The sequence below is a fragment of the Paralichthys olivaceus genome, chromosome 2 (assembly GCF_024713975.1).
Source record: "Paralichthys olivaceus isolate ysfri-2021 chromosome 2, ASM2471397v2, whole genome shotgun sequence".
Lineage (NCBI taxonomy): Eukaryota > Metazoa > Chordata > Actinopteri > Pleuronectiformes > Paralichthyidae > Paralichthys > Paralichthys olivaceus.
The window spans coordinates 15,929,468-15,956,723 of NC_091094.1; the positions used below are offsets into that span (position 1 = coordinate 15,929,468).

The 27,256-nt window shown below is 41.9% G+C and overlaps 1 protein-coding gene across 2 annotated transcripts in view; it reads left to right on the forward strand.

Moving 5' to 3' along the window:
• Positions 1–27,256, forward strand: part of LOC109645270 (low-density lipoprotein receptor-related protein 1-like) — a 99,432-nt gene that overhangs the window by 8,511 nt on the left and 63,665 nt on the right. For both annotated transcript variants that reach the window (XM_069538933.1, XM_069538935.1), the window contains exons 2-3: positions 11,555–11,677; positions 24,953–25,090. In XM_069538933.1, coding sequence (XP_069395034.1) covers positions 11,555–11,677; positions 24,953–25,090 — 261 coding nt within the window. The remainder of the gene's footprint in view (positions 1–11,554; positions 11,678–24,952; positions 25,091–27,256) is intronic.

Here is a 27,256-nt window from a genome sequence, read left to right on the forward strand (position 1 = left end):
CAGCAAAGAAAATGGTGCTCGCCACAACAGACTGATAGAACATCTGCAGCATCTTGTTGCAGACATTGAAGGACCCGAGCCTCCTCAGGAAGTAAAGCCGGCTCAGGCCCTTCTTGTAGACGGCCTCTGTGTGAGTGGACCAGTCCAGTTTATTATCCAGTGTGATACCCAGGTACTTGTATGCAGGTACCACCTCCACATCCGTCCCACCGATGCAGACAGGAGAGGGCACGGGCTTGTTCCTCCTGAAATCCACCACCATCTCCTTCGTCTTCTCCACGTTGAGCTGCAGGCGGTTCTCCCCACACCACTTCACAAAGCGGTCGACCAGGTCCCTGTACTCAGCCTCCCCCCCGCCCTCAACACACCCCACAATGGCCGTGTCATCAGAGAACTTCTGCAGATGACACGACTCAGTGCAGTGCTTAAAATCAGCAGTGTATGTGGTGAAGAGGAAGGGGGACAGTACAGTTCCCTGGGGGGCCCCGATGTTACTGATCAGACGATCAGACACACAGTTCTGTAATCTCACAAACTGCGGTCTGCCCGTCAGATAGTCATCGACCCAAGTGATGAGGGGAGCACTCACCCGCGTGCCCTCCAGTTTGGCCTTCAGCAGTCTGGGCTGGATGGTGTTGAAGGCGCTGGAGAAATCAAAAAACATGATCCGGACTGAGGTGTTGGGTCTGTCCAGGGAGGAGTAGGCCTTCTGCAGCAGGTAGATGATTGCATCATCAACCCCAACATGGGGCTGATATGCAAACTGCAGGGGGTCTTGTGATGGGCACACCAGTGGTCTGAGGTGTGCCAATACCAGTCTCTCCATGACCTTCATGATGTGAGAGGTCAGTGCCACCGGCCTGTAGTCCTCCAGTGCAGCAGGGCGTCCTTTTTTGGGCACTGGGACCAGGCAGGATGTTTTCCAGAGCACTGGCACTCTCTGAAGGTGTAGGCTCAGGTTGAAGAGGTGCTGGAGGACTCCACAGAGCTGGCTGGAACATGCCTTCAGCACACGAGGGCTGATGCGGTCCGGTCCAGCAGCTTTCCTGTGTTTGAGCCTCTCCAGCTCTCTCCTCACCTGGCTGGCTGTGATGTGCAGTCCAGACTGGAGGGTAGGGGATGTCAGTGGTGGGTTTGAGGGTGGTGCAAAGAGGTGTGTGTTGCAGGAGGTGGTGGTGGTGGGGGACTGTGGGTGATGTGAGGATGTCCCGGGGGTGGAAGGTGTGAAAAAGTCTGTGGTGAAAGCCAGCGGAGGGGTGGGGGGAGATGGTGACGGGTGTGGTGTGGGGCAGAGGGTGGTGGGGGGAGGTGGGGGGTTGTTGCTCTGAGAAGCAGTAGAGGCAGTGGAGGCAGTGGAGGGTCCGCTGGGGGTGGGGGGGTTGTTGTTGAACCTATTGAAGAACGTGTTCAGCTCGTTCGCACGTCGTTCATCCCCCGTTGCTCCCTCACCTCTCCTCTGGAAGCCGGTGATCTCCCTCATCCCACTCCAGACGTCTCTGCTATTGTTGTCCTCCAGTTTGTGCTCCAGTTTTCTTCTGTAGTTGTCCTTGCTCTCCCTGATGCTGCGCTTTAGCTCCCTTTGTACCCGTTTGAGTTCTGCTCTGTCCCGTGATCTAAAGGCTCTCTTCTTCTCGTTGAGAAGGGCCTTCAGGTCGCTTGTTACCCACGGTTTGTTATTTGGGTAACAGCGGACCTCTTTAGTGGGGATGGTGTTGTCTATGCAGAACCCAATGTACTCAGAGACACAGTCAGTCATGCCATCAATGTCCTCACCATGTGGCTCATACAGAGCATCCCAGTCTGTGGCCTCCAGCGCTCCACGCAGTGTTTCCATGGCCTCAGGAGTCCATTTCCTCACTGTCCTCACTTTGACTGGGTGCCGCTGAACCACAGGCTTGTATGATGGGGAGAGCAGGACTAGGTTGTGGTCTGATCTGCCCAGTGGTGGCAGGGCAGTGGAGCTGTATGCATCCTTAACATTTGCATACAGCAGGTCCAAAGTCTTATTGTCACGGGTGGCACATTTTACAAACTGGAAGAATGTTGGGAGTGTGGATGAGAGGGAAGCATGGTTAAAGTCACCTGTGATGACGATGAAGGCCCCGGGGTGTTGTGTTTGTAATCCTGCAGTTACAGTGTGGATGACGTCACACGCTGCTGCTGCGTTCCCAGATGGAGGAATATAAACAGTGATGGCGAAAACACTGGTAAACTCCCTCGGCAAATAATATGGACGAAGTCCGACTGCGACGAGCTCGATGTCCGGGTTGCATACACGCTGTTTGACGGTGACAATAAGCTCTCATCCAGCCCGATAGTCATAATTAAAAATCCAGACTGCGACATTCGAGTTAGCAGCTTCAGATCTCTACACGTCACTGCTATATTCAAAAGTTGTGCAACTTTATTATACTTCTTTAATTTATATAATACAACTAAAGTTACTATGTCCTGGATTTAAGTAACAGGGAACCATGTTCACTCATTCATGCTGAAGCCAGGCTGAAGCCAGGCAGTGTCAGGGGCTGGTCGTCACACCGACAACAATCAGGAGTTAGACACTGTGTCACGCTGTGTTAGTGTGAAGGGACTGTTGTGACCCTCTTTTGTCAGGTTGGTATTACTTGTTTGAGGAACACAATGGAGGCCTTGTGACCTGTTGCTGTTTAAGATTGAACCCATTTCCATGAATCTATTCAGATGATTGATGTACTGGATTTTAGCCCAAACATCATATTTATTTGCCTGTTGTTGAATATTGTTTAGACTAAATTCTAAGATTGTTTCCAATCATTGTTGCACCATCATGAAATACAGTTTATTTTCAGCATCAGTCCACCCAGCACAGGGATTCAGTCACATCCATTTAACCTTTCAAGAACAAAAGTGTTTTGGAGAAGATTTGCACCCATTGTGGTTTAATTTTGAATCAATTCCCTGTAGAAAATCGAAGCAAGCAAACAGACCTCATTCTTCCCAGCAGTACTTCCTGATAAAGTACAGTATGTGCTGTATATAACCTTCACAATGCGACTCTTCTAGTCCCCGCAGCTTCATCCTGGCTTTTCCAAACTGTGAAACCAGGGACATTATTCATACAAGGACATTGGTGTAGATGTATTTGCAAACTTATAATCCTTTACACAAAGTACCCAACCCTAACCTTAACATAAGCCCTAACTGTAACACTAATCCCTCAAGCAGGCATTCACCCTTCACTCCGGAGCAAAAATCTCCTCACATGGCCTAAAGTGGACTCGAAGTCCTTATTTCTGCCTTTAGCCTGACGCAAAAATAACTCAAATGAGCGATGTTTGTGGGCCACTACTTGACAAACATTTAAAGGTGATACAACGTTCAATAAACCTGTATAATTACAGGTATAATACGTATAATAATTCTGAGTGGAGGACTTCCCACACTGTGTGTAGGCAGAGGTATGTACGCTACTGAGTACCGTAGTTAATATTAAATAAAAGGTGGTAATGGGCTGTTTCCCTTTGTCTTTGTGCCTATATTCAACCTTCCTTTTGTTCAACAGACAATGCTATTGATCCTCTCATCTTTCTTTCTAACAGAAAGTAAATAGGCCTATTTTCCTTAATGGCAATTAATCAAATTTAACAGAAAACTTTGGATATATAGTCCAAAATCATCACAAAATTTATTCTAGCAATTCTAGTTTGGTTTCATTGAACTTGTGCGTCACACTGAGACTTGGTACTTGTACTGGTCTTATGAAAAGGCACTAAAGAATTTCATATAATCTTCTTTAATATGTTTCCCTCAGCAGTATGCTAAGAAGGCTTAATTGTCATGTTCCTCCCTGTGCAGCTATGTACAGTGTGTGCTCTGGTGCTGGTGTGGCAAAGGGATTTGTCTAAAGTTCTAAACTGACTAACTTAATAATGGTGGATCACACCCTTTTTTGCTTTGTTTTTTTTTTTCTTCATCCCCTCAACGGCTGAGTTTCGATTGATTATTTTATGTGGAAGTGAAGGAGGTCATAGCCTCCTCTCGCCTCTGAGTCTTGCACAAATAGCAGTCATGGTTGATTACCACTGTGGGGTTGAGACCTGGTGAAATCTCAGCCAGACACCCAAATAGCTCTTAATTAAGTTCACATTTGATTACTCTGCTTTGCTTCGGAGGTTCTCCCTCTCAATACCGCAGAGCCCCGTGTGGAGTGTGACCTGTGAAATCCAAACAATCGCAGGCGAGACTGTGTTGTCCTGCCTGACGGAGCTTCATTTTACTTGGCAGCTATCTCCAGACATGAGCACATTCCTCATGTTAATTTAGTTTATGCAGAAAACACACTTATGCAGACTTACAAATGCAGACACTCTTAGAAACTGACACAATATCTCCTAAAAATAAGACTGACTCACGCATTTGTCCAGAAAGGTGATTGGTGGAGCGCCTGTAGGGACAGAAACACCCTCGAACCTTCATTCACTGTAGACAAGTATGATGAAAACATGATATGTTTTGTCATGCCTCTGTGAATATGTAAAGATTTTTTCTGAATCTTTGTTTATTTTATATCAATTCTTATTCACTGGTGGATAAATTTCCACAGCTCCTTCAAACTCTGCTAGAAAGGATTTATTTAAAAGAGACACAGCTGGGGCCGCTTTTTCTCCGTTTTGTAATATGACAAATTGGAAAATTCCCCCTCCCCCTCCTCTCCTCTCACTCTCTTCCATTACAAAATCCTGCTGTGGAGGAGGATGAGGAAGTGGCGGACAACAGCCAGCACAGCCGATGAAGACTCTCCCCTCTAGTTAAGTGTAGAGGTCAGGAGAATTGACCCCTGTCCCTCTCTCTTTCTTCTTTACTGCCCTGTCTGGCTCATATGTCTTCCCATTTCCCTTTTAGCGTTTGTGGCTATTTGCTGTCTCATTACTTGCCAGATTCTATCTTGTGTCGTCTAAATCTAAGAAGCTGATGATAGCAAAATATTAAAAAACGTATTTCTCCCTTTAGATTTTTAAAAAGGCCTTGACGTATTTATCATTGATGTTCTGTTCTGTTGCATAACTCAAAGATTTTTCGCCTGCTAGTATAGTCAGTTAAACTGGTTGTGTTTCATTAGTATCCCTGTCTGTGGCTCTCAGTTAAGAGAGTTTGAATGAAGGTTTGTGTCAATGTCATGTTTAATGATATAAAATTTGATCTTGTCCTCAAATAAAACTCCCTTTCCTGAAAATTTGAAAACATAATGAAGCTTTATCACTTCTAGCAGCGAAGCACAATCGTGACAATGGGACCATCGTCTCCCCTTGAGAAACTGATGGTGTGTTTTATTAGTGCGAGTACATGCTATCATCAGTAGACTAAACACGATGTTTCTTTTTTTCCCCAGCAGACATTGCAATAGTCTCTGTGTGCACTTACTTCAGCCAACACACCCACCTGTTGCTATTGTGTGGGCCTGCCAACTTTGTCTCAATAGGTCTGGATGAATCAGCAGCGGTTACAATGCTACAGAAGCTGGAGAGGATGTACCTCCTCAGATCAGAGCGGATGTAGCCTGGGGACGTTTTCTCTGTCTTCGTGTAGTACAGGAAAGATGCTGCTTTCATGTGTGCCTACACAAAATACATTTACATGACTATGTTTATTATTGTATTTTGCATCCTCCGTACTTCTTGGTCTGTTATAGTCATGCTGATATATGCAAGGTGTGCATATGTGTGACTTAAGTTTACTATGTTTAAGGGAAAATAATGTAATGTCAACATAGTATATATTCTGCGTAAACACACTCAGTTAGACGTCTTTGGTCAGCTAGCTTAGAAAACATGGATCTAGAAGGTAATGCCTGTCTGTCTATCGATTTGTCCACCACTTTGGTCCAGATTGAAATATCTCAACAATCATGCTTGGACTGCGATAGAATTTTCTAGATACATTTACACCCTGTCAGGATAAACTGTAATACCATCGGTGACCCTCTGACTTTTCATAGATAACCAACATCACAGAGAAACTTAATCTTCTGAAACAATAACTTTCTTTTGTGTTTTAATTAGTTGCAGCTAACATACTAACATGCTAAAGATGGTGGACATGGTAAACATTATACCTGTTAGCCTCAACAAGTCTGACCCATTGTCTAAAAATGAATCCCCAAATATTCCGGATATGAAAGCTAACATGTTACGCCTTTGGAGCCAGAGTCGGCACAGTAGCGATCAGGGGACGGTGCCACGGTAGTTAAGTTACTCTAATACACACAATTCATCATTAGTGTCCGCTGTCAATTATGACATCTCTCCCCTTTTTTTATAGCATGAATTAAATAATTAGAACCAAACTTGAGCAAATGTCAGTGTGATAAAAACATCCATGACAGAAACCATCTTTTACGACCCACCTTTGGCTTCACTTTTGAGGAGCTGTCTTGACGTCCATCTCTATGTTCAGTCTATGATAGCATACTCCCTTTTAGCATGTTAGCATGATTGCATCAAAGTGCTAGCTGCTAGGATGGATGTAGACATTTAGTCTTTTTATACTGGGGCTGAAAATTGGTTTGTAGATCTGTTCACTATAGAGAAGTTCTAGTCTCTGATGTGCATCTATCGTAAGTTCTGGGCACTTAATACGTTACAGAACAGGAGATCTACAACCGGCACAGACTGGACATCTCAATACCTATGCAGCCAGCTTTGCAGACTGGTTTCCATATTGCACAGGCCTCCTCTCAGCACCACTGTTGACAGTACTTTTAGTCCACCTTCAGCTCCAGTGCTGTTGAGTGGTGTGTGATGAGGCGGTAGTCTCAGTGTCTGCTGCAGCTTTGTAGTGCCCTGGTTGATCTTTGAGGGCAGACGTCCAACTTATTTATAGCTCTGGTGTGGGTGTCTGAGGAAATTGTGCTGTGGCTGGGGACAAGGCGTGTGTTTGCCTTAGGAGACGACTCTTCCTCCCAACCAGACTGAGCTCATCCACGACCTAGGGCAGTGGATTTGCAATGGGGCGCAAATGGTGATGACCCAAAGCGTTTTCATGCAGCCTCCACTTGGGTAAACACACAGGCAGGTCATTGATAGCATGTGCGACATTCCTCCATCCCGTCACAGTGTCCCAGCCCAGCTCAGTTTGCTCTCAGATCCTCTGGCCTCCACCCAGCTGTGAGGGCCAGGCCCCACCTTTGAGTTGCTGTACACACACAGCTCTCCATTTGTTCTCCTTGCTCCAGTTCATCTAGTTTGCACTCTGTTATGTCATCCTGAGCTGTACCCATCTGTTTACCCCGTCCTTTATCTCAACCTCTTTCTCACTGTATCATTCCCTTTACAACAAAAGACAATTATGAAAGAGATCAGTACTTTGTAGCAGATCAGAAGACCTCCACAGCAAAAATTACGTTTTTGCTCATTGACTTAAAAAACCCTCATAGATATTGTGTTTTAATCCAGATAAATAAACCACCTGCAATATTTCAAAACAAAGTGATAAGCTAACCTCTTACAGGCAAGTTTATCTGTTTAAGATCTTTGACCAAAAAGTAGTTGTAAGTAAATAAGTTACAAAATGTATTTATCCAATACTCTTAGGTTTTTTATGTTATATATTTCAGATCTAGTTAATATACTTGAATCTGAGTTAATTGTTTGTTACCATAAACAACTGTCATCTTTTATAAAAAAAAAAATTCAGGATCTGGCCATTCACTTGTTTAACCTTTAGTATAAAATTAATGTCAGTTAGAACAGGGGAGTCTTCAGATACAGATACATTCATCCAGATACAAAAAATAAGTAATTTCTAAAAGCATAGATTCAGTGTCTGAACTGCAAAGTCCACTTACAAACTTTCTAGAACACAGTATTGTATGCAGGTGTCGACACAGAAGAAATGTATTCATTGGACAGTCCATGTGTGCAAATACAGACTCTCCAATAGTAGTCCGTCACCATCAGACAATGATGAATGAAGGGTGTTTCTCATTTCTCTCAGAACGGTTTTCCCTCGCTTCTTTTACTTATGTCTCCAGACAAAAAGATGTGAAGGAAGGATGCAAGTCAGAGAAATGTGGAGGCAATTAAGGGAGCTGAGATGAACCCATACTCTGTAACTTGCCTCCCTGACCACCACTGTGGTTTGGGCTTCCTGTAATTCAGAGTTTTTTTCATTTGTAATGTAGAAATCAGACAAAGGACAAAAAACAATGGAAAATGGTGTGCAGGTCGAAGAAAGGGGCCGAAAGCAGATTTTCTATTACCATTCCTATGATATAAAATAGTATTCACAGAGTTCAACATAAATGCATTAATGTTCTTTACTACTGTATACTTTTTACAGTTTATATATAAGTCTAGTTGTGATTTGATGACTTGAGACTGACTCTAATGACAGGGTTGAGCTCGGCCTTTGTCTGCACACCCTCTGCTTCCCTCTACCTATTACAGCTGGCTGACGTGGTGCTGGTACAGTAGCTTCCAGCTCACTAACCTCCTGACCTACTTCCTCCTGCTCCCTGATATGTTCTTGTCAGCAGCATCTTGCAGTTAAGTCTGAGGCGGATGTACACTCCTCCCACAGCCGTTATTTGAGGCAGAGTTAACAGCATGTTGAGTCAGTGCACGTCAGCATCTGAACAACCGAGAGACAACAGACAGATGTGCCAAGACTCGCTGCCGACTGCGGCTGGAGTTTATACCTCCAAACAAACAAACAAATCCGCACCAAAGACGAATGATGAAGAGCAAAGAGGAAATGCTTTAACACTAACCTGGTTCCACTTCATGAATAATTCAAAAGCTTGTAACTTTCTGCAGAAACTTCGCCCCTCTGCACATACACACACACACACACATACACACACACACCGATTGCAGCGGAGGAGGATAAGTGGGGAATGTGTGAATGTGCACAGCAATATGTCAGCTTGAATTCAAGATTCCCTTCACCACTGGAGTTGGAGGCCAGCTTCAAATGTAAATACACTCATCCTGTTTATCCTGCTTCATCCCATCATCAGGCCCTGTTCTGTCCCATTGCTTCCCCCTGCCCTGTTCCTCCTGCTATAAGCCCACTGGCCTAGAGGTTACAATAACATAATAATCTCCAATCGGGGCCTTGTATTCTGACTGTAAAAGACTAACTGTACACAAGAGGTTTTGACACAGTCTGCGTGTGACACTTTATAAAGTGGAAATGATCGGATGTGTCAGAAGGCTGAGGTCAGTGGGATGATTCAGGGAGGTGAAGCTGTTGCGAAAAACCGCTGATATTTAATGTAATAACCATGATGGAAGTGGAGTTTGTATAGAAAGACCTTTTGTGTAAAAGAGAGGCAAAGAGAGAACAGAACTCAGTTGAAATAAAAACATCACTTAAATAATATATTCAGACATCTAACAATACCTTTTATAATAAATTCCAGTTTTAGTTTGGTATTTTCACTGCAATGTCTACAGTCTTGTAATGTTCAGCTAAATATTGTGTTAACCTCCCTATTTAACCAGATGTCATTTTTCTATAACTTGCCAGAGAGTTAAAGTGCTTCTGTAATAATCTGTGTTGGGCAGTATAAATACAGAGCAACATGTTACAGTGCATTTTCAGCTCACTGGAGGTAGACTGTGGGGTTAAAGCCGCCATTGGACTCGTATTTCAGACGACATTCTTCTTCCTTGCAGCGTCAACCCAATATCACCTTTACTACGGAAAAGGGCAACCTCTGAGTTAGCTGAAAAGATGTTGTCTTATGTCTTTGATTGTTTTGTTTTGGGTGTTTTCTTTGGGATTAATTTTAATGATAATGCTCGTCTCCCTGCACGCTCGTCAGTGTTCTGCATGCAGACTTTAGAGCCGTCCAAGTATTCTGTATGGTTAAACCAGCCAGAGCATTTAAATCGTGTGAGAATTGGTTCCGCCAGACCATGTTTCAGCACTGACACAGTAGTGTGGAGGTTTGGCTCCGTGAGCCGAGTACTGTAAAAACTAACTGCAACCATGGATCAGGTTGATTAACAGGACTGCAAACATATGAATGTACCTATCCCTTTCTCCTCATGTAGTGAAAATCTCTAGCATTTGAAAGGTGGAAACCTCTACAATAATGCAAAAAGTTGCTTAAATTGGGTTGGTAAAACAGATTTGAGCTAGTTAGGTAGTAAGTGTACCTGTCCAATTTCCTTTTTAAGTAGCCCAGTTAGGGGTGGATAAAGAGGCAGGGCCAGGGGGCACTGGTCCCAGGTGAAATCTGGGCCCTGAAGTGCCCCTGTCCTGTCAATAAGAAAAACTAGTATGTACTAACAATACATATAGCAGTTTGTTAATCATTTTATTTACTTAGCTTTTTTGAAGTACACAATGGAATATGGAACTATTATCCAAACATATTCAGTGATGTATGACTCAAAGTTGAAGGAATGACTTAGATGTGCACCTTCGTCAGGAGGTGTGAATGGATGTTGAACATATAAATGGCCACTCTGTGTAAATTATGAGACCTTTATGGCCTCTGATTAAGAAAAATCTGAGATCCTCCACTGAGCCCATTTGAACAGAAATCACTTCCTCCCAACCATAGGCTGAGTTAAACCACAAGAAATACAAGAAATAATCACAAGCCAATGGAAATCATTATCCTGAGTAATGCTACTTCTGCTGATGATGAATGAATAAGCCTCAGTCATTTACTCTCTATCGATTAACATGTAATGTTAATTAAATGTTGGTAATGCTAGTAAAGTTATCCAACACTGCAAAGAATAAACATTGGTAAAACATAGATGTAGCCCACAAGATTTTTCAGTAAATTTGTTATTATTAAAATGTTTACAGGAAAATATCAATGAATGCCTACAAGTGATTGTTTATGAAAACAGTACATTGTGAACAGCGATAGTGTCTTTACTTTTCAGTGATGGCTGAATACCTGCTGAATAAACAGTAAATCCTGAACATACCAAGATTATCCATTTTTTATCATTATTTTTCTCGTGATGAAAAACGTTTGTAAGACTAGTCACCACTCAGCAGTAGGTTGTTGTGTCAAACTGTGCTCAGAGAGAGAGAGAGAGCCTCCCCTGAATGACTCAGCCTTGTTGCTTGTGTGTGTTTATGTGCGGGTCTGAGGGGACTTGAGTTCGAGGGTTTGAATACTCATTTGGCTGTGGATTGAGTGAGCAGTTTTTTTTCCCCTCTCTGGAAGGTTAGATGGAAGGGGAAGTGGACGATGGGGGGGCAGCTCACTAAACAAGATGGTCTTCTATAACTTCCAGACGTGTTGCATCACTGCAAAATGGCCTGGGAACACTGACCTGGATATTTAGGTGCAGAAGGTTTATGCCAAGCCTTTCCAGCCCTCAATGAGTGTTTTGGTTTTTGTGTATCCATTCTCATTCCTCTCCATCTTGCAGCAACTTTCCAGAACGTAATTAGGGCCATTGAGGGACACTATTGACTCAGAACACAACAGACCCTGCTTACTAATGAGACCTCGGGACTAAAGATCTTTAACACAAAAGGGGCTTTATTCTTTTTCCAGAAATCTTTTCATTAATTCAATTTTGTCTTTGTCTCTTTTCAGCCCCAAAGACCTGCAGCCCAAAGCAATTTGTGTGTAAAGATGGGGTGACGTGCATCTCGAAGGGATGGCGCTGCGATCGGGAGAAAGACTGCCCAGACGGCTCTGATGAGGAGCCTGATGTCTGTAAGTCTCTCTGAGTTGAAACGCTCCAGTGTATTGTATCCAGATGCTTATTGTTTTTATGATTCTGCTACATCTGTTTCCAAAACGGAGTGTCATTTGGCCTCAATTCAGGGTAGATGAGTGAAGCCTGGAGAGAAATGCTTGTCAGTTTATGTGGATTTAAATGTCTGGATATGTGCATCATATGATCTAAACTAGAGCCCGACTGATATATCGCCTGGTCAATTAAATTCAGACACTGCGTTTATGTTTGCCAATATGTAAACTTTTATTTTACAGAACAAAAAATAAGCAATGCAGTAAAGATATGCATTTATGTTTACCTGTTAAATAAAAAATCTAAATTATCATATTTGTTTGTTTGTGTTTTCAGATAAGACTTTTAGTGCCAAAGAAAATTCCAGAGCCAGATCTAGCCCCAAAGTTAGAATAACAAAGAATAATATAATGATATATATATATAATAGGTAGAACTCCTATATATCGGTATCAACCCCAAAATCAACCCCAAAAAATCTGTCAGGCTCTAATGTAAAGCATCCCTTGAAAGGTGTGTTTGTTTTTCAAGTCGGTTAATTCAGTGGAAAACAAGCACTCACTGCTTCTCTTTTCTGATAGGAAAAAGGTTAAAATTGAAAATTAAACTAGTTTGAAAATTTGTATCGCAATAACTGCAAACTCTAGTTGGTAACATCTTCAGTTAATCTGCAGAAGATTCTCTATATATCAATGTGTGACATATATATTTGTATATATATTTTATACATTTATATTGATTAGACTTGAACAATATTCAAAAGGTGCAGAAACATACTGTTGTTTAATTTCTCTTTGCAATCTTAAGGGTATGCTAAATAAGTTAGCGAAGCATTTGAGCCCTGCAAACAGACTCTGAAAGCAGTCATCGACTAACAGACTGAGACTGATGGGCGATTAGATTTATTTGGCTAACCACAGCCGTGCCGGAGACAACAATGGGATGTTTTATCTGCGAGCGAGAGGGGTCATTTGCCTTCGAACTGTGCTGTCATGCCCAATTAGGAGATTTACAAAGTTTGTCTTTCTTTGATAGATGTGATTGCCTTGTGCATTCAGGGACACTGATGATGCAGTTGCGAGACAAAACCAATTCAAAAGTAGAACAGAATAAAAAATAACACAGCTGTTGTTTTTAAAGTCCTCATTAGAATTAAGATGCTTTCAGGCTGAATCCCTCGGAAGTGAATAAAAGCAGTTTGTTGGCCTTGTAGACTGAAACACCTGTCTACAAAGAGGGCAGGGGGCTCTGGTGGATGAGTGTGTGTGTGTGTAGAGGCCATGGTAGAGTTCTATAGCTGCAGTCTAGACATGAGTGCAGGCCTGGAAGCCATTAGAGACTCGCCCCAGAGCAATGGAGAAACCTGCTGTTTTTCACAACCTGCTCTTTCCTCTCTTCTCATCTGTGGGACGGCCTCCTTCCGTGTCTGTATCTGGAACAGAAACACTGTGACATCCCTGGAAACATCCCCTGCGTCACACAACTCCCTCTAGCTTGTGCCATACGCTTACAAAAAAACAAAAGTTATGAGACCTGTGCTCTTGAAGGCCCTGACCTCACACAGGGTCAACACAGAAAAACCAAAGAAGTGAGCCAGCGAGACAAAACAAATAAACCCATTTTATCTTAGCCTTCTTAGAATTACTTGTTTTTGTAGAAGATAAGATTGGTGAGATTGTTACTGAGAAATGATACCAAGTTAATTTCGAAGGCTGGAGTAAACACTGTTATCTAAGACTTGAGAGTATATGACCCAGTGCAGACGGAAGTGCACGAGGTAAAATATTCTGTAAGTGTGGTTTTAATTGAAACTTTGAGTTACAATATGAGAGTTATGCATTTTCTTTTTTGCTCTTTTGCTTGTCAAAAAACCTCTATGGTTGTCCCTTAATTATGATAAACATGGGAACTTGAGATGTTCCAATGCCATTTTCCCTTCCCGATAACAATTACCAATAACTGTACAGTGCATTTAACAATAACTTATATATTTCAACAGCTAAAGCTAACCCTGTATGGAAAAGAGGATTGGTATCATTGTTGCTTGGCCTGGCTCAGGTTAAAGAATGAATAGTACAGAACTTCTTTTATTATCTAGTTTGACAGTCATAACTGAAAAACAACACAAATACAAAAATGTAGAAATAAACAACATTTTAGCTAGCTCTGGGTAATGCTACACTACCGTAAATAGTTTCTTGTCCGCCGCTGTAAAAACAGCACTCGCTAGTGACAGTACTGCACAACTGCTGATTTGCAGTGGTGAAGAAGAAGTGACATCTTTAAAGATGTGGTTTCAGACAGTACATAGATTTGCAAACTCGCCAATGCCCCACCAAGCATATCCCGGAGTATCAGAGGCATTTCTGATGCTGGTATTAGAACATTTGTTATGGGAACTGTAGTTAATTTTCAGTTTGTCCTACATACTGAAGCACTACTGCAGTAGTAGTAGAGTTACTACTGCACCAAATCTCCAGTTTAAAAGAGTATGTTTTTTTACTCCTGTTTTAGTAATGTTTTGCTAAAAACTAGTGCCTAGCTGTTGTGGGCCTCCTGGTGAAGGTTTTAGGGGAATTCACTTCCTCATCCATCTTTCAATTCCAAACTCTGTCTCAACAGTAACTCCATGTTTCTTTTTGCTCTCTACTGACCAGTGACCAATGAAAAAAAAGTCAAATTTGAATAAACAGCTTAACAACTGTGATGTTTATTGCAGAGCATTTGTTGGCACTGAATCTCCGCAAAGTTCAATGTGCTTGATAAGCATTTTAGTATCTTATCATGTGTCAGTGATATACAGAAAAAGTGGAAATCAACTTTTCTGAACTGTAACAATGTCACGAGAACGGAAAAGTAAAATATAAACTTATTTTACAAACTGCATGTACACCCATATAATGAGTAACATTCCTAGTTTCATTGTTGTGATAAAAGCACTTTTGCAGATGCTTCTAGAAAGATTCATGAGAGAGGTTTATTTATTCACTCATGTGGATGGGGATTCACAGTGGCCTTTGTTGGTGTGTTGGCTATTGCCAGTGAAGTCAGCCACTGTCCAGTGCAGCTGCTGTGTAACCCCCACAATGCTGTTCTTTGTACCCCGGTGTGCTGGGCCAGACTGGCATAGAGGGATGTTGAAAAAGTAAAACAAAAACAAAATGGTTGTGCGGGCATATGCCTTTCATGTAGGGCTTTGATGTGCATTTTGAATCAATCAACATTTGAAAACCATGCTATGAGGGTATATGCCTCATCCATAGCTTTCAGGGAGCATGCAGGCTCATCTCCTTGAGCTGTAGACTTTATTAGGGCCCTAAATATTCCCACATGGATTGAGTGTGCCCAGGAAACACAGGAAGTGTGTAATGCAACAATGATGTCCCCTGCCCTGTAATAAAGGCTGCTTTACAGACAGTTCCCACCTAGGCTGCAATTAGCTCTTTAGGAGATGAAGCACTTTTGTAACAGCCACTTTCAGAGTGGAAAACATAATCTTTCATGATCTAATTGGCAACTCACTGACTCCTGTCAATAAAATGAAAGATTGCTTCGAAAGAAAAATAAAATCTGCTGTATTACCCATAGCTGTTGTAATGAGCCACAAGGGAGTTTATTGTTATTGCTGCACATTAGATCAATAGTTTCACTGAACAGATAGTTGACGGAAGCTTGTGGTTATACAGAGCAGATATGGAAGAGGATGTGTCTGATGCTGCTTCTGTCTCCTAAAAGCAGCCACCATCCAGTTTAACTAACCATCAACATGTCAGGGAAAACAACCTTTGCTGAGCATAAAAGAGCCTGTTGCCTGCCTCTGCACCTTGTTCCTGCAGGAAGCTGCAGCAGGTGTGAGTGTGCACACACAGAGATGTCAGACTCCCCTAAGACGACACAATAAGGTTCCACCTTTTTAAAAAGTTCAGTGGTATTCCACAGCAGTCTGTAAGACACAGGCATAACGACAAATGTCAATGTGAGCATTACACCCATCACCAACAGTGGAGTTGGTGTTTGTTTGTCACTAAGTTTAGTGCTCTTAGAACCTGTCAGTCCATATACATAATAGCCATATATTTGGTCTTTTTTTTTACGCAAATTGGTCACAGAATATGCAGTATAGGTTATGCTTTCAGAATAATTATGTTTTAAAAGTAAAAGCTACTGAATGAACAAAATGTTAACTGATGCAGTGATACACTTTAGATTAATTATTATTTTATTTAATTAAAAAGACAAATGAAACCAGAATACTTGAAAATATTTGAAAACCTTAAACTCAGAAATATATTTTTTATACAGATATAGCTGTAATACCACTCTGATGTATCTTATAAAACAGAAAGACATCTAGTCACAATTCAGTTAAGTAGTTAAAACAAAACAATGTGCTGAACAAAGCTCTAATACATAAATGTTCTGTATACAATTCATAGAGCAATGAAAAACCATGAAGTAGCTCTTCAGCATTGGTCAGCATACTAGACTGACTGCTATAGTCTGCAATATATTCATGCTGTACCTTTAACAGGCAGGCCAGAGGCATCCGTAGGGGAGACTGTAGGAGCAGGCTTGGGACAAGAGGAACGACTGAGTGGTGTTTATATTGGAAGAGGATGAGGGTGTATGATAATTGAAGTCATCACAGCCCCCACCCTGCACTTTGAAGGTACAGGCGCACAGATGTTCAACACCTGTCTTCGCCTTGTGGCTCGTTTCTCTCTCTTTGTACGATAAACCACCTGCTGTAAGATTAGTAGCAGAGATAAAATGACTGCGTCCATAAATTCCCAATAATTCCCACAAATTCCCATAATTCTCATGGAAAGTTTCCAATTTGGAATATTTCATAAATTCCCCACCTTAACTTCCCATGGAAAGTTTCCGGAAATTTACTGGAAATTTTCCGCTCCTTTGCAACCCTAATCCTGTATGTGCGAGTGCATTATTGAAGACACAGCTTGTCTCCTGGGTCGGTTGTTTGACTTTGGTCTCCTCGGGTTTTTCGGCTCTGATAATGACGATTGCGCTCATCCTGCTCCGCGACCCCCCTTGGACCTTTCCTGTCATCTGCGTAGCTATTTTTCTTTGCGATAATTAGTTATCTGTCCTTTGAATTACTTTTCTAATGCTCCACATAACAAATGGAAATTACTGTTTGGTGAGGGGCTGGGTGCTTAATTTGCGATGATTAAAGTTACCCTCTTGCTTTCTGGATAAGAAGCCTAAGCCAAAACAGACTACAGTAAGTGCCTTTCACATATTAAGTCATTCTGTGGCAGCTGTACGGCTCCTTCTCTCCTCTTCTACAAGGAAAACCTGTGCAGCACTAATAGTTTTAAACTAATCCTCAGCCCATTGTGAGGAAATAATGGGCAATGAGACAAATAATGACACTATTCATTCTCAGAAATAATCAATACTTAAGAGCCTTTTTTCAGTTTTTTTTTCTTCTTTCATATGTGCATTTGAAAGAAATGGTGCGTGTGTGTGTGCGTTTTCCTTGTGCTGTGTATAAGAGAGGTGTGCACTTAAAACTGTTGTTATTGGTCATTTTACGCACATGCTTAAGGAAGCAGGTGTGTGTGGGATGAATGGCGTAACTTCTTTATATTTCACCACTGATTTCATTTGTTTCATCTGTTTGCATTTCCTCTTTGATAACCAATAACTGATATAAGGCTGATATATATCCCACATTTATGACTCTTTGCTGATAGGAGTGTTTGCCTTGTGGTTTCTCTGCCCTGAGGAGCAGTAGTGCTGCTGTGTTTGGAGAAGGCTCAGTTTGTTGTGCTTTCAAGAGCTGGATTTAGCCTTCCTGCTTTGCTTGTCACCCTGCCAACCACCCCAGAAGCCCCCCCAGGAAGGAATGAAAATGTGGTGTTGATATCTTGGAAGGAAAGGGGTAAGCAGAGAGCCAACAGACCGAAGATCCAACCGTCAAGTGCAGAGTGCAGAGAGCACACAGTCAGCCACCAGGGTTAAAGCCAGTCATGGTTACAATAAACTGCATTTATGTTTGGGCTGGAACATATGACCAAAAATCAAATAGTGATAAAAATGTTCCTAAGTCGATTTTTATATTATATTTTCCATTTTGAATACATTGATATATAGTGAACTTTTGTTATATTGTTATTGTTATGAAACTGAACTGGCTTGCTACTCCATCCTGTTCACCTGGTTACTTTTACATTTACAGTCCCTATAGCGTGCAGAGTTTACTTGAATCATATGCCTCACTTATGTGTGTGCAGACGAGGGATGTTATGGATCACACACTCAGCTGAACTTTCCATTGTTTTTCATGAGCAGGCCTGTGATAAACTGTCTTATACATAAAATGTGTATAAAATCTATGCATAATTGTGACTTTATTTCATGATAGAAAACATGATAGAAAACACTTAATTAAATCGGACCCTTTACTTTGAATTTATGTAATAAAGTTAAAAGAATAAAGAATACAATTTTCTATTAAAACACAGAGTTAGCATTTTAGCCCAAAAATGCGTGAATGAAGTAATGGCGAAGTGTCTGTGTGCGAGTGCAGTGAAGTGTCATGAAAAGATTCTGTGCTCTGGGTGACTGTCTCAACTTTGTTGGGTCGCCACCTGCCGTCAGCTGCCGTTGCGCTGATTGGGCTCTCAGGTGTGTGCCACCACCAGGTTGTCGAGTTGTCCAGTGAAAAGGGACCCCCCCCGAGTGGAGTGTCAGTCTTTTCATACGGTCTCACTCAACACCTATAGCGCCACACTTTAACCCAAGAATAAAGAAAGAAATAAACCTCCTAATGGGTCATAGCAGCTATTGATGCAAATTATATTATATATTATGACATTTTTTATTTTATATCTCATGGCTGTAATCTATATGGTGGTAAATTTGTACTGAGATGTGATTTCCGGGACAAAAGGAAACTCAGGTAGCTGAGAATAGACTCGCTGGTATCTACTAGGCACCCATAGATGCAGTGGGAGTGGCAGGGTAATGTGTTGTTTTCCACCTGCAGAGTGAAGTGTTTATGGGAGAGCTGTCAGGAATAAACAGTGTGGTGCTGGCGCTGTAATCCTCGGCAGTCTGCTGCTAGCTGTTGCTGCGCAGGCTTCCTGTGAGCTTTTTTGACAAGCCCATGTTGAGTAGGAACATCAAAACGCAAACTCGAAAGGTTAGACAGTCTGTCCACTCTCAGCCAGAACGAAGCTCTGGTGTTGTTGTGTTATCGTGTTTCAGAGCCGTGTCCTAGTTGTTTTGGAGTTTTCTTCCTTTGGCAGGGCAGACGAGGAGGTGGGGGGTCAAGAGGGTGGGGGGGGGCCTCGGGGCTGCTGGGTCAGGATTTGGGTGCTCTGTCCAAGAATGTGTCATGCGGGCCAAGAGCATCGGAGAAAGGGCCCAGGCAATCTGTGAGGACGTGGTCATCAGTGGTCGGAGTAACCCAGCATTAGTATGTCATTATGAGCTGCTGGCGGTAAAGTGGTGCAACAGTTATTATTCATGAGGCGTATTTATGGATCAACATTTTCAATTATTCATCCATCCCTGGATGGTTGACGTCTGTGAGAAGTATCTGGTTTATTCTAGAGATCTAATCATTGTCAGGAGAATGTGCTGCGACTATTGTTTCATATGTCGAAACTTCTGTAGTATTGAAAATGAAGCTGGAGGCAGTTTGCAGCTTGTTGCTCTCTATAGTTGGCCTCATTCTGGCTCACATAAAGTCCCTTTCATGTTTTTGCTCAAGCGCTGGCATCATCTCGTTATTTGTTTGTGTGTTTGCTATTGGTTGAATAAGCATTGTCCTGACCAGCATATGGAGGGGAAAGCATGAACTAGTGAATGGAAAATCCCCACAGCCCTAACCAGCTCTGGGCTCAGCCTGATCCAAACCCAGAGTCTGACTCTTTCTCCCTCAGCTGGCCTGGGCCTCTTTCTACTACTGGAGAGAAAACACAGATGAAGAGACAGTTTTCACGATGAATAATTCTGCAAAAATGCTTATGAAAGAAAAGGCTCAAGATTGCGCAAACTATTGAGAAATCCTATATGGCAGATACATAAGAGAGTTTGACTAATCCTGGAACAGCACATAATTAGAACGTGCTGACCCCCCCCCCCCCCCCCCCCCCCCCCCCCCCCCATTATTTTGCCCCCCTGGTCCTCACCTTTCCCCAGCTCTCCCTCCATGTGGCTGTGCCACAGTTCAGATCAAGCATTTGCATGTGACGCTTCTTACAACACTGCGGCTCAGTCCGCTTTATAGGGGGCCACAGCCGATTTGTGTGAGCTAAACAATGGCATTAGTTATCTGGCCCCCCACCCCACACTGCCCTTGCTACTTTGGACTGTGAGGTAGTCTGCATGTGATCTACCTCTGTGTGAAAGGCTCCACTCGTGCAAGGTGTCTGAAATCCAGCGTGCTGCAATCTTGTTTTGATAGATCCTTTAGCGAAGAAAGGCTTTGTTTGGCTTTACTGGTGACTTAGACTGAATAAACCTATTCATCTGTGCTCAAATAGCTCCTGCTTGTGCTTAGATTTTCTCTGGTTGCACTTAAATGCTGCACTTGCTATAATATAGTTTGTTGCTTATTTCCTTCGCTCTAGCTTTAGCTCTTCTCGTGCTCACACAGCTTCTCGGATTTCTTTTTACTTCTTTGAGAGTCCTTTTCAGGCGATTACTTTAACTGGGTTGTTGCACTGCTGCCCTCCACAGTTTTATTATCACACCAGCCTATTGTTGGAAGCAAATCTACCGCACCCACCACGAGGGCGGGACAATTTCATTGGTCAACACTACACCTGGCATTCTATTGTTTAGGGAATTTTGACAGACTTGTTGCACAAAAAAGTCTAAGAGCAGAGGAGAAATCTGAGAGCACGTTTCAAGCAAGCAAAGAAGAAGAGTGTGCAGAAGGACAAGAGCTGAAGCTGTAGTCCAAGCAACAAAACATGCCAGTGCTCATTTTGAGCACAAGTAGAGCAAATCTAAGCACAAGCTGGGACTATTTGAGTGTGAGCACAGGGTTTTGTGTGAAACCATGACAATATCTGTATGTGAAATCAGTAATTCCTACTCTCAAACTGATAGATAGACTTGAAGATAGGAAAGAAACCCATGGTTAAATTAATTGAATTGTAAAATTGAAGTAAGGTTGAAGTTGTACTTTGTTCATCTGAGTCACACAGACCTATGGAAGAAGTGAAATCTATCCTGATACCTGCTGACGTCTCTGTGACGCCTGTAGCAGAGAAATTATACTTTGGAACAACCTCAGGTTCTCCGTAGGAAAAGAACAGTCACATCTTGAGCTTCAGTTGTCGGCTACTGGCACGGTCATAAGGATAGCTTGCATGGGACGGAGACACTTTTCCTAAAATTTCATAATTGAGCTATGCAATACAAAACAGCTGAGGCTTTACCTGCCAGCTTGTATAGATCATTCAGCAAACGAGTCAACTAACAGCGTACAAGAAATAACAACTTCTCAAACAGTTAACCTGGCTCCCTCACAGTGGAGGAATGTTGAATAAAAGAACCTGTTTAATTCACATTAGCGATGCCTTTTTCCACTGCGGATTGGCTGCCAACTCGCACAAGAATGAAGCCTTGTGGGGCTCTGTCCACTTCCTGTCGACGAGGTGTTCCTCTCGGTCTTTCATGTCTCTCTCTCGCTCTCCCTCTCTTTGTCTTTTTACAGTTTTTATTATCCACATCTTGCCCTCACTCTTACACAATTACTGTAAATGGGTCAACAGATGTTGGTGGAAAATACAGGGAAGAGATATGCAGTATGAGTAGAAGGGGGGGCAAGCAACATTTTGACTTTCAACGGAAAGGCAGAAAAAGAGGAAGATTGATCAGTTTCCAATAAAGTTCATGCGTCGAACAAAAAGAGACAGAAAAGATCATCTTCTTTATATTAATTGCCTTTCAATGAAAAGAAGACAAACACTAGTCTTAAGTTCTTTTAAATTTGTTCTTTTCCACTGTCTGCTATGAATCAAACACTCAATGCAACAAATAATGAATATAACACAGTTTGATTATTAAAAAAGTAATTGTGGTTAACATATGGTGAATTGTTGTGTCCACATTTGTAGTTGGGGTTATGGGCAGCACTGGGTTGTGGGCAACACATGGACTGTTTGGACAAAACATGTGCTGAGTCATTAGTCCTTTTTGTGGATGAAAATGCAGTCAGAGTCACAAGGCAGGAAACTTCATCCAAGAAAAAGTTCAGTAATAGGGTTGTGAAGGAGAAAAGCCCTGTTTACTTGGTTAATGACTTAAACTGTATATTCACTGACATATGGAGTGAAAGCTGCATAGATTCAGTGTCTTATATCTGTTTTACATTAAAATAAATTGGTATATGTGGGTTTTTAAATGTGGATAAACCTGCTGAAAAGGCAATTTTCCCATCGCCTGAACAGGAGTTTGCCGTCCTGTTTTTCCCCCCTAGTGAGTCATATTCAACATCATGAACATGCTGGAAACTGAGAAGCTCCTCACTTCGCTGTCTTGCCAGTGTGAAGAAAAAAACCCACTGTAGACTGACAAAATAAAACAGAAGAAGAAGAAATTGCAGAAAAAAGGCAGACGTTAATGGGTTGTTGACCAGTGGAAAAGGGGCTACAGAGGAGCTGTGGTTTTAGGCCAAAGTCATATTCGTCCAAGATGAATATGTTTTCTATCTCAGTTTTCCTAAGTCCTCTCTTAGCACACACTACTTCACCAGGCCTGCATGCTGCTACACTGGCATGCTTATTGTTGGTGTTGTGCCTCAGGATGGATGCATGTGTATGCTGTGGATGTAGTGAAGGTAGTCATTTGGCAAGGCCCAGCTTGGATAATGGTGTGTTTGTAGTTCCTGCTAGTTTTCCCCCGTGGCCGTCTCATGCTGCCACAATGGTTCTTTGGATTTCTGCCGTGTGGTTTTGCCTGTTCAGTTGGCAGGAAGAGGAAAAGATGAATGTAAAATCCATGATGGATGAGAGAGGAAAGGCAGACGCATTGGGAAACAAGGTAAAGGAATAAAATAGCGAGTGTTGAGTGAATTGCATCATGCCTGTTTTTTTGTTTTTTTAAAGAATCTAAACAGTCTGGGATAACAGGAGATGACTTTGTCTTCGTCATTGCTGTGCATATACAAAACAAACAGGTTTGGTAGATACACAAGAAGAGTTTCCCCAACTTATAAAACTACAGGAAGGTTTCTGATGTCACAACATTACGACAGGCGGCCCTGATTAATTAGCCCACAGGGAATGTTCGACGTGATCGATCAATTGCTGCACTGAGTCACACAGATCCTGACGTACACTGTCTCATTACTACATGATGGTCTAAACAGTTTCCTTGCTCATTAAATAAATGGCTTTTGCTGTGGGATTAGAGTGCATAAGGGTTTGTGTTATACTTTGTAAAAGTGCAATAAGTTTTTTTAAACAAGGCTGTAAGATATCTAGAGAGAATATAGAGAAGTTTTAAGTGGCTGGATTTTTTAAAAGATTGTTAAGAATTCAAAATGGGATTTCAGTGGTTTGGTGAGAAGGATGAGTTGAGAGGTTAAGCTGTGAACTTGGAAAGAACAGTCAATATAGTGATAGAGATCTTGGTTCTGTTTGAAAGAACAAGCTGGTGGAGATAATCTCCGCCTTTGTGCGTTCTCTGGCTCATGTCACTGATGATGGCTCAGCAGCAGGTATAGTGACTACACACCTGAGCTTAGCTTAGAACAGGAGAGAGAAGGATACAACCAGTTTCTGCTGATTAGGAAAGGCTTTACTATCTGGACCATCTTTGGTTACCATGTGGAAGATCTTTTGTTGTGCAACTGTAATGCCTAGGGGCATAGGTGTGGGCTCCTGGATCTGAAAGCAGGGGTCAAAATTAAGAGTCCAGAAGCTCTCTGGTTTCTGTTGCCATTTAGTATGATCAGTCATGATTTAGCATAAATATTGGCCATTGCCCCCAAATTTGTCAGAGGATAGCCGATGGGCTCTGAAATTTCTTGTGTGATAATGTTTGAACATCCTATCAGTTTGGATATGTCGTCTCAATACAAAGCTCACCTTCTGTAGGTCACCTTTGTCTTGTGTCTGGGTGTAGTCTGGTTTGTGAGGAGACCCATCACAGCAGTACCATCCACAAATATTAAGGAACAGATATCCTGATGCTCACTCGGTGAGATGGTAGAAAAACAATTCTGTGTTGTTGCAGTCTGACAAATATGTCGTGAGCCACACACAGTCTGTCATCGACTGGCAGAAGGAAAGGGCAGTATTTTACAAAGATTGATTTTAAAGTATTTCTGCTTTACTGAGCAGTTTATACTTGGGACAGAATTGATGAAAGAGACAAACAGCCGAGGCTAAAATCAATCTTTAAAAAAATCCCAGCTACATGGTACTGTAATATATGCGCCTTCATGGCTCCAAACCAATGTGCTTGCAACAGGGTGTTTGAGTGTCACAGCTGGAGCTGTGCTCACAGAGAAGGTTTTGCAGTGTTATCCATGTTGCGACGACATTGTGCTTGGGCTTCTGCCTGCTGAGAGAGGCTCTTGTTGCAAACACAAGCAGAAAGAATCGCTTTAGTAAGTTAAGTCAACAGAGGGGCAGACAGACCTCTCTAAAACTCACTGGGAATGCTTCATTTATTTGGATATATATATATATATATATATATATATATATATACACACATCAAATATACACCACATGTACGTAACTAAAGAATCACTACTCCGGTTGCATTATTGGCTTCATTGTAGAGCTGAAACTATTAATCATTGAATCGATGGGTTGTGATCATGGTAATTCATAAAAAAATCTGGATCCTTATCAAGGGTTCTTTCCTGACCCATAACACATCCTCCCGCCAAGTTTCATGGAAGTCTGTGAAGTAGTGTTTGCTTACAAACAAACCAAGTTTCAGTGGGATCATCTCTTTAAAGCACCATATACACAGGTCAGACAGTGTGTATAGTCAAAAGAATTTATAAATAACCAAACAAATCATTAATGTGCCTATAAAAGAGTTCCTCATGTCAAAATTCTAAGGATTTCCATAAATTTGGAATTGGCAAAACATTGTATCACACATCCGATGTTATTCATGTGAGGGAATGTTACAGATCAAACAAATAAGAGCACTTGAAAACAACACAAATTAGGTTCTTAGTTACTTTGCCATTTTCATTTGAGTGTGTTTTTATTTTTCCTTCCTCTCAGGTCCACACAGCACTGTGTCACGGTGCCCTCCCAATGAATACCAGTGTGGAGGGACGGAGCTCTGCATCCACATGGCCAAACTGTGCAACGGTGTTCCAGACTGCACTGACGGCTGGGACGAGGGGCCACACTGCAGAGGTATCACTGTCTCACACATCCATTCTGCAGTATAAAAAGGGGTTAATGATATCATCATAGTGCTAGTGCGTCCTGTGTAGATGAAATGAGAGGGAGAGGTTTTGGAATCCTTCTGTTAAGGCATAGTTCTCACTCCGGAAATCGTCACAGGAACCTCGAGTGCTTTGTCAAAACATGCAGTGTATGTGATTTTCAATCAAACCACAATTCTGTATGCTAGATGGAGACACGCCCAGCTGGATGTTTGACATTCTGTGTATTTACAGTGTATACTTGAAGCAGGACAGCCATGAATTTCTTTCGTCAAATACACATTAAAATGATAGTCATATTGAAACCAGAATCATTTATGATGAACCCAAAGAGCTGTGAATATCCAGTCAGATGATCCAGATAACATCCGATGAAAAAATAAAAAAAGCTTTGTTGAGCAACAAAGCTAAATATCTTCACTGGGTTGGCAGTTAGCAATTTTACGGGAAAACTAAAAGACTGATTCAACAAAAGTCAGATAAAAGAGGATCTTTGTGGTTTCTTCATCATGACAACCTTCTAGTTTCCTTTTTTTTCAGAGGTTTTTACATTAGTCCAGACTGAACAAACTAAACACCTTTTGAGTTTTTATGACAACTGAAGCTACCACAGTTTCTTTTTCATGTTTGGAAGGAGAGGGTGAGGTGAGGGGTGTTCAGCTGCAGCATGCAATTTCAACACTAGATATCACAAAATTCTACACACTGTACCTTTAAAAATATGTATCATACCGAACATTTTTACTCCTTCATATCTACATTGGCATCTGCCCCAAAAAATCAATTCTGCCTGGGCTCTATTCCTGAGATACTTGCAGCTTTTACCACGTTTAAAAGCCTGATTTTTAATGATTTTAGTCCTGCAGCTTGAAGCATGAGTTGTAAAATCAAATGATAATCTCTTTTTACCTTTGTAGGCACGTCTGTCAAAAGGTTAACAGAGGAACACAACTGATGATCAAACAATCAAATACGTCCATCAAGCAGCTTTGTTTCTCAGATTAGACTAAATCCTGACATATGTCAGAACAGCCTGCAGACATCATCACCACTACATCATTAATACATACCCTCGAGTGTATGTTACACTTTAATGACCTTGATTAGTGTTAATAGTAGATTTTCTTTCTCATCTCTAACCTGCACAGATACCAGCAGCAGAAGATATGGAACCAAAACACAAGATTGAATGATTATTTATTCCATGACTCAGAATTTCTTTCTTTCTAAGCGTCAGAGCTAAATACAAACTTGACCATTCTTGCTCTCCTGGGGTTCAACCTGTTATTTTTCTCCTCCACCGAGGTGGGCACCTGCTTTTTCCATCTCTCCTCTACACTTTGGGTTTAAAAAGATGAGCTGGGATGAAATATTTATTAAAGAACCATAGAGAGAGGGATTGGAAATCACATCAAATTTTCATGCCCTTTCAGACTGGCAGGACTTTGAGGTTAGAATGGACTTCTCTATGTGTGTATGTGTGCGTATCCACCTTAAAATCTATCCACATATGGGGACTCAGTAGCTTTCTGGGGACAAACATGCAGCTCCCACAGGGTTGAACAGTTATTTTAAGGCTCAGACTTGGTTTCATGGGTTAAATTGGAATTAGAGTGAAAAGTGTTTGCGTGTGTGTGTCCGTGTGTGTGTCTGAAGCATGCGTATCTTTCGTGTTATCTTCTGTTTTCCAGCGAGGTGTTAAGTGCCCCAGTCAGGGGTCATCTTACAGATATGAGCGGTTTGCATTCTGAACCAAAACAGAACATTCATGGTAATTTCATTTGCTCCAGAATAAATATTTTGTGGTGTGTGTCATGGTCGGTTGTTTACATTGTTGCCCATGTTGGTTTTCTAAACACATCTCAGTTGTTTGGTGCTCAGACTTGCTTTGGAAAATTCCGGGCACGTCTGTAATTTGAGCTGTGGTTGTCTCAGCAAGCCACCAGAGTGCAGATGGGAAACTTGTGTACGTGCTGCCTCTCTGTAATATTCATTACTACTATAATACTTTTTCACTGACTTAGGAAATTCATCTGGTCAGTAGCACTAAATTATGTACAGTACAGCACCAGAACTGTTTGCTTTTGTTTCCCCTTGAAATCGGGCTTCTTGAGGAAGAGATGGTTGATCCTGC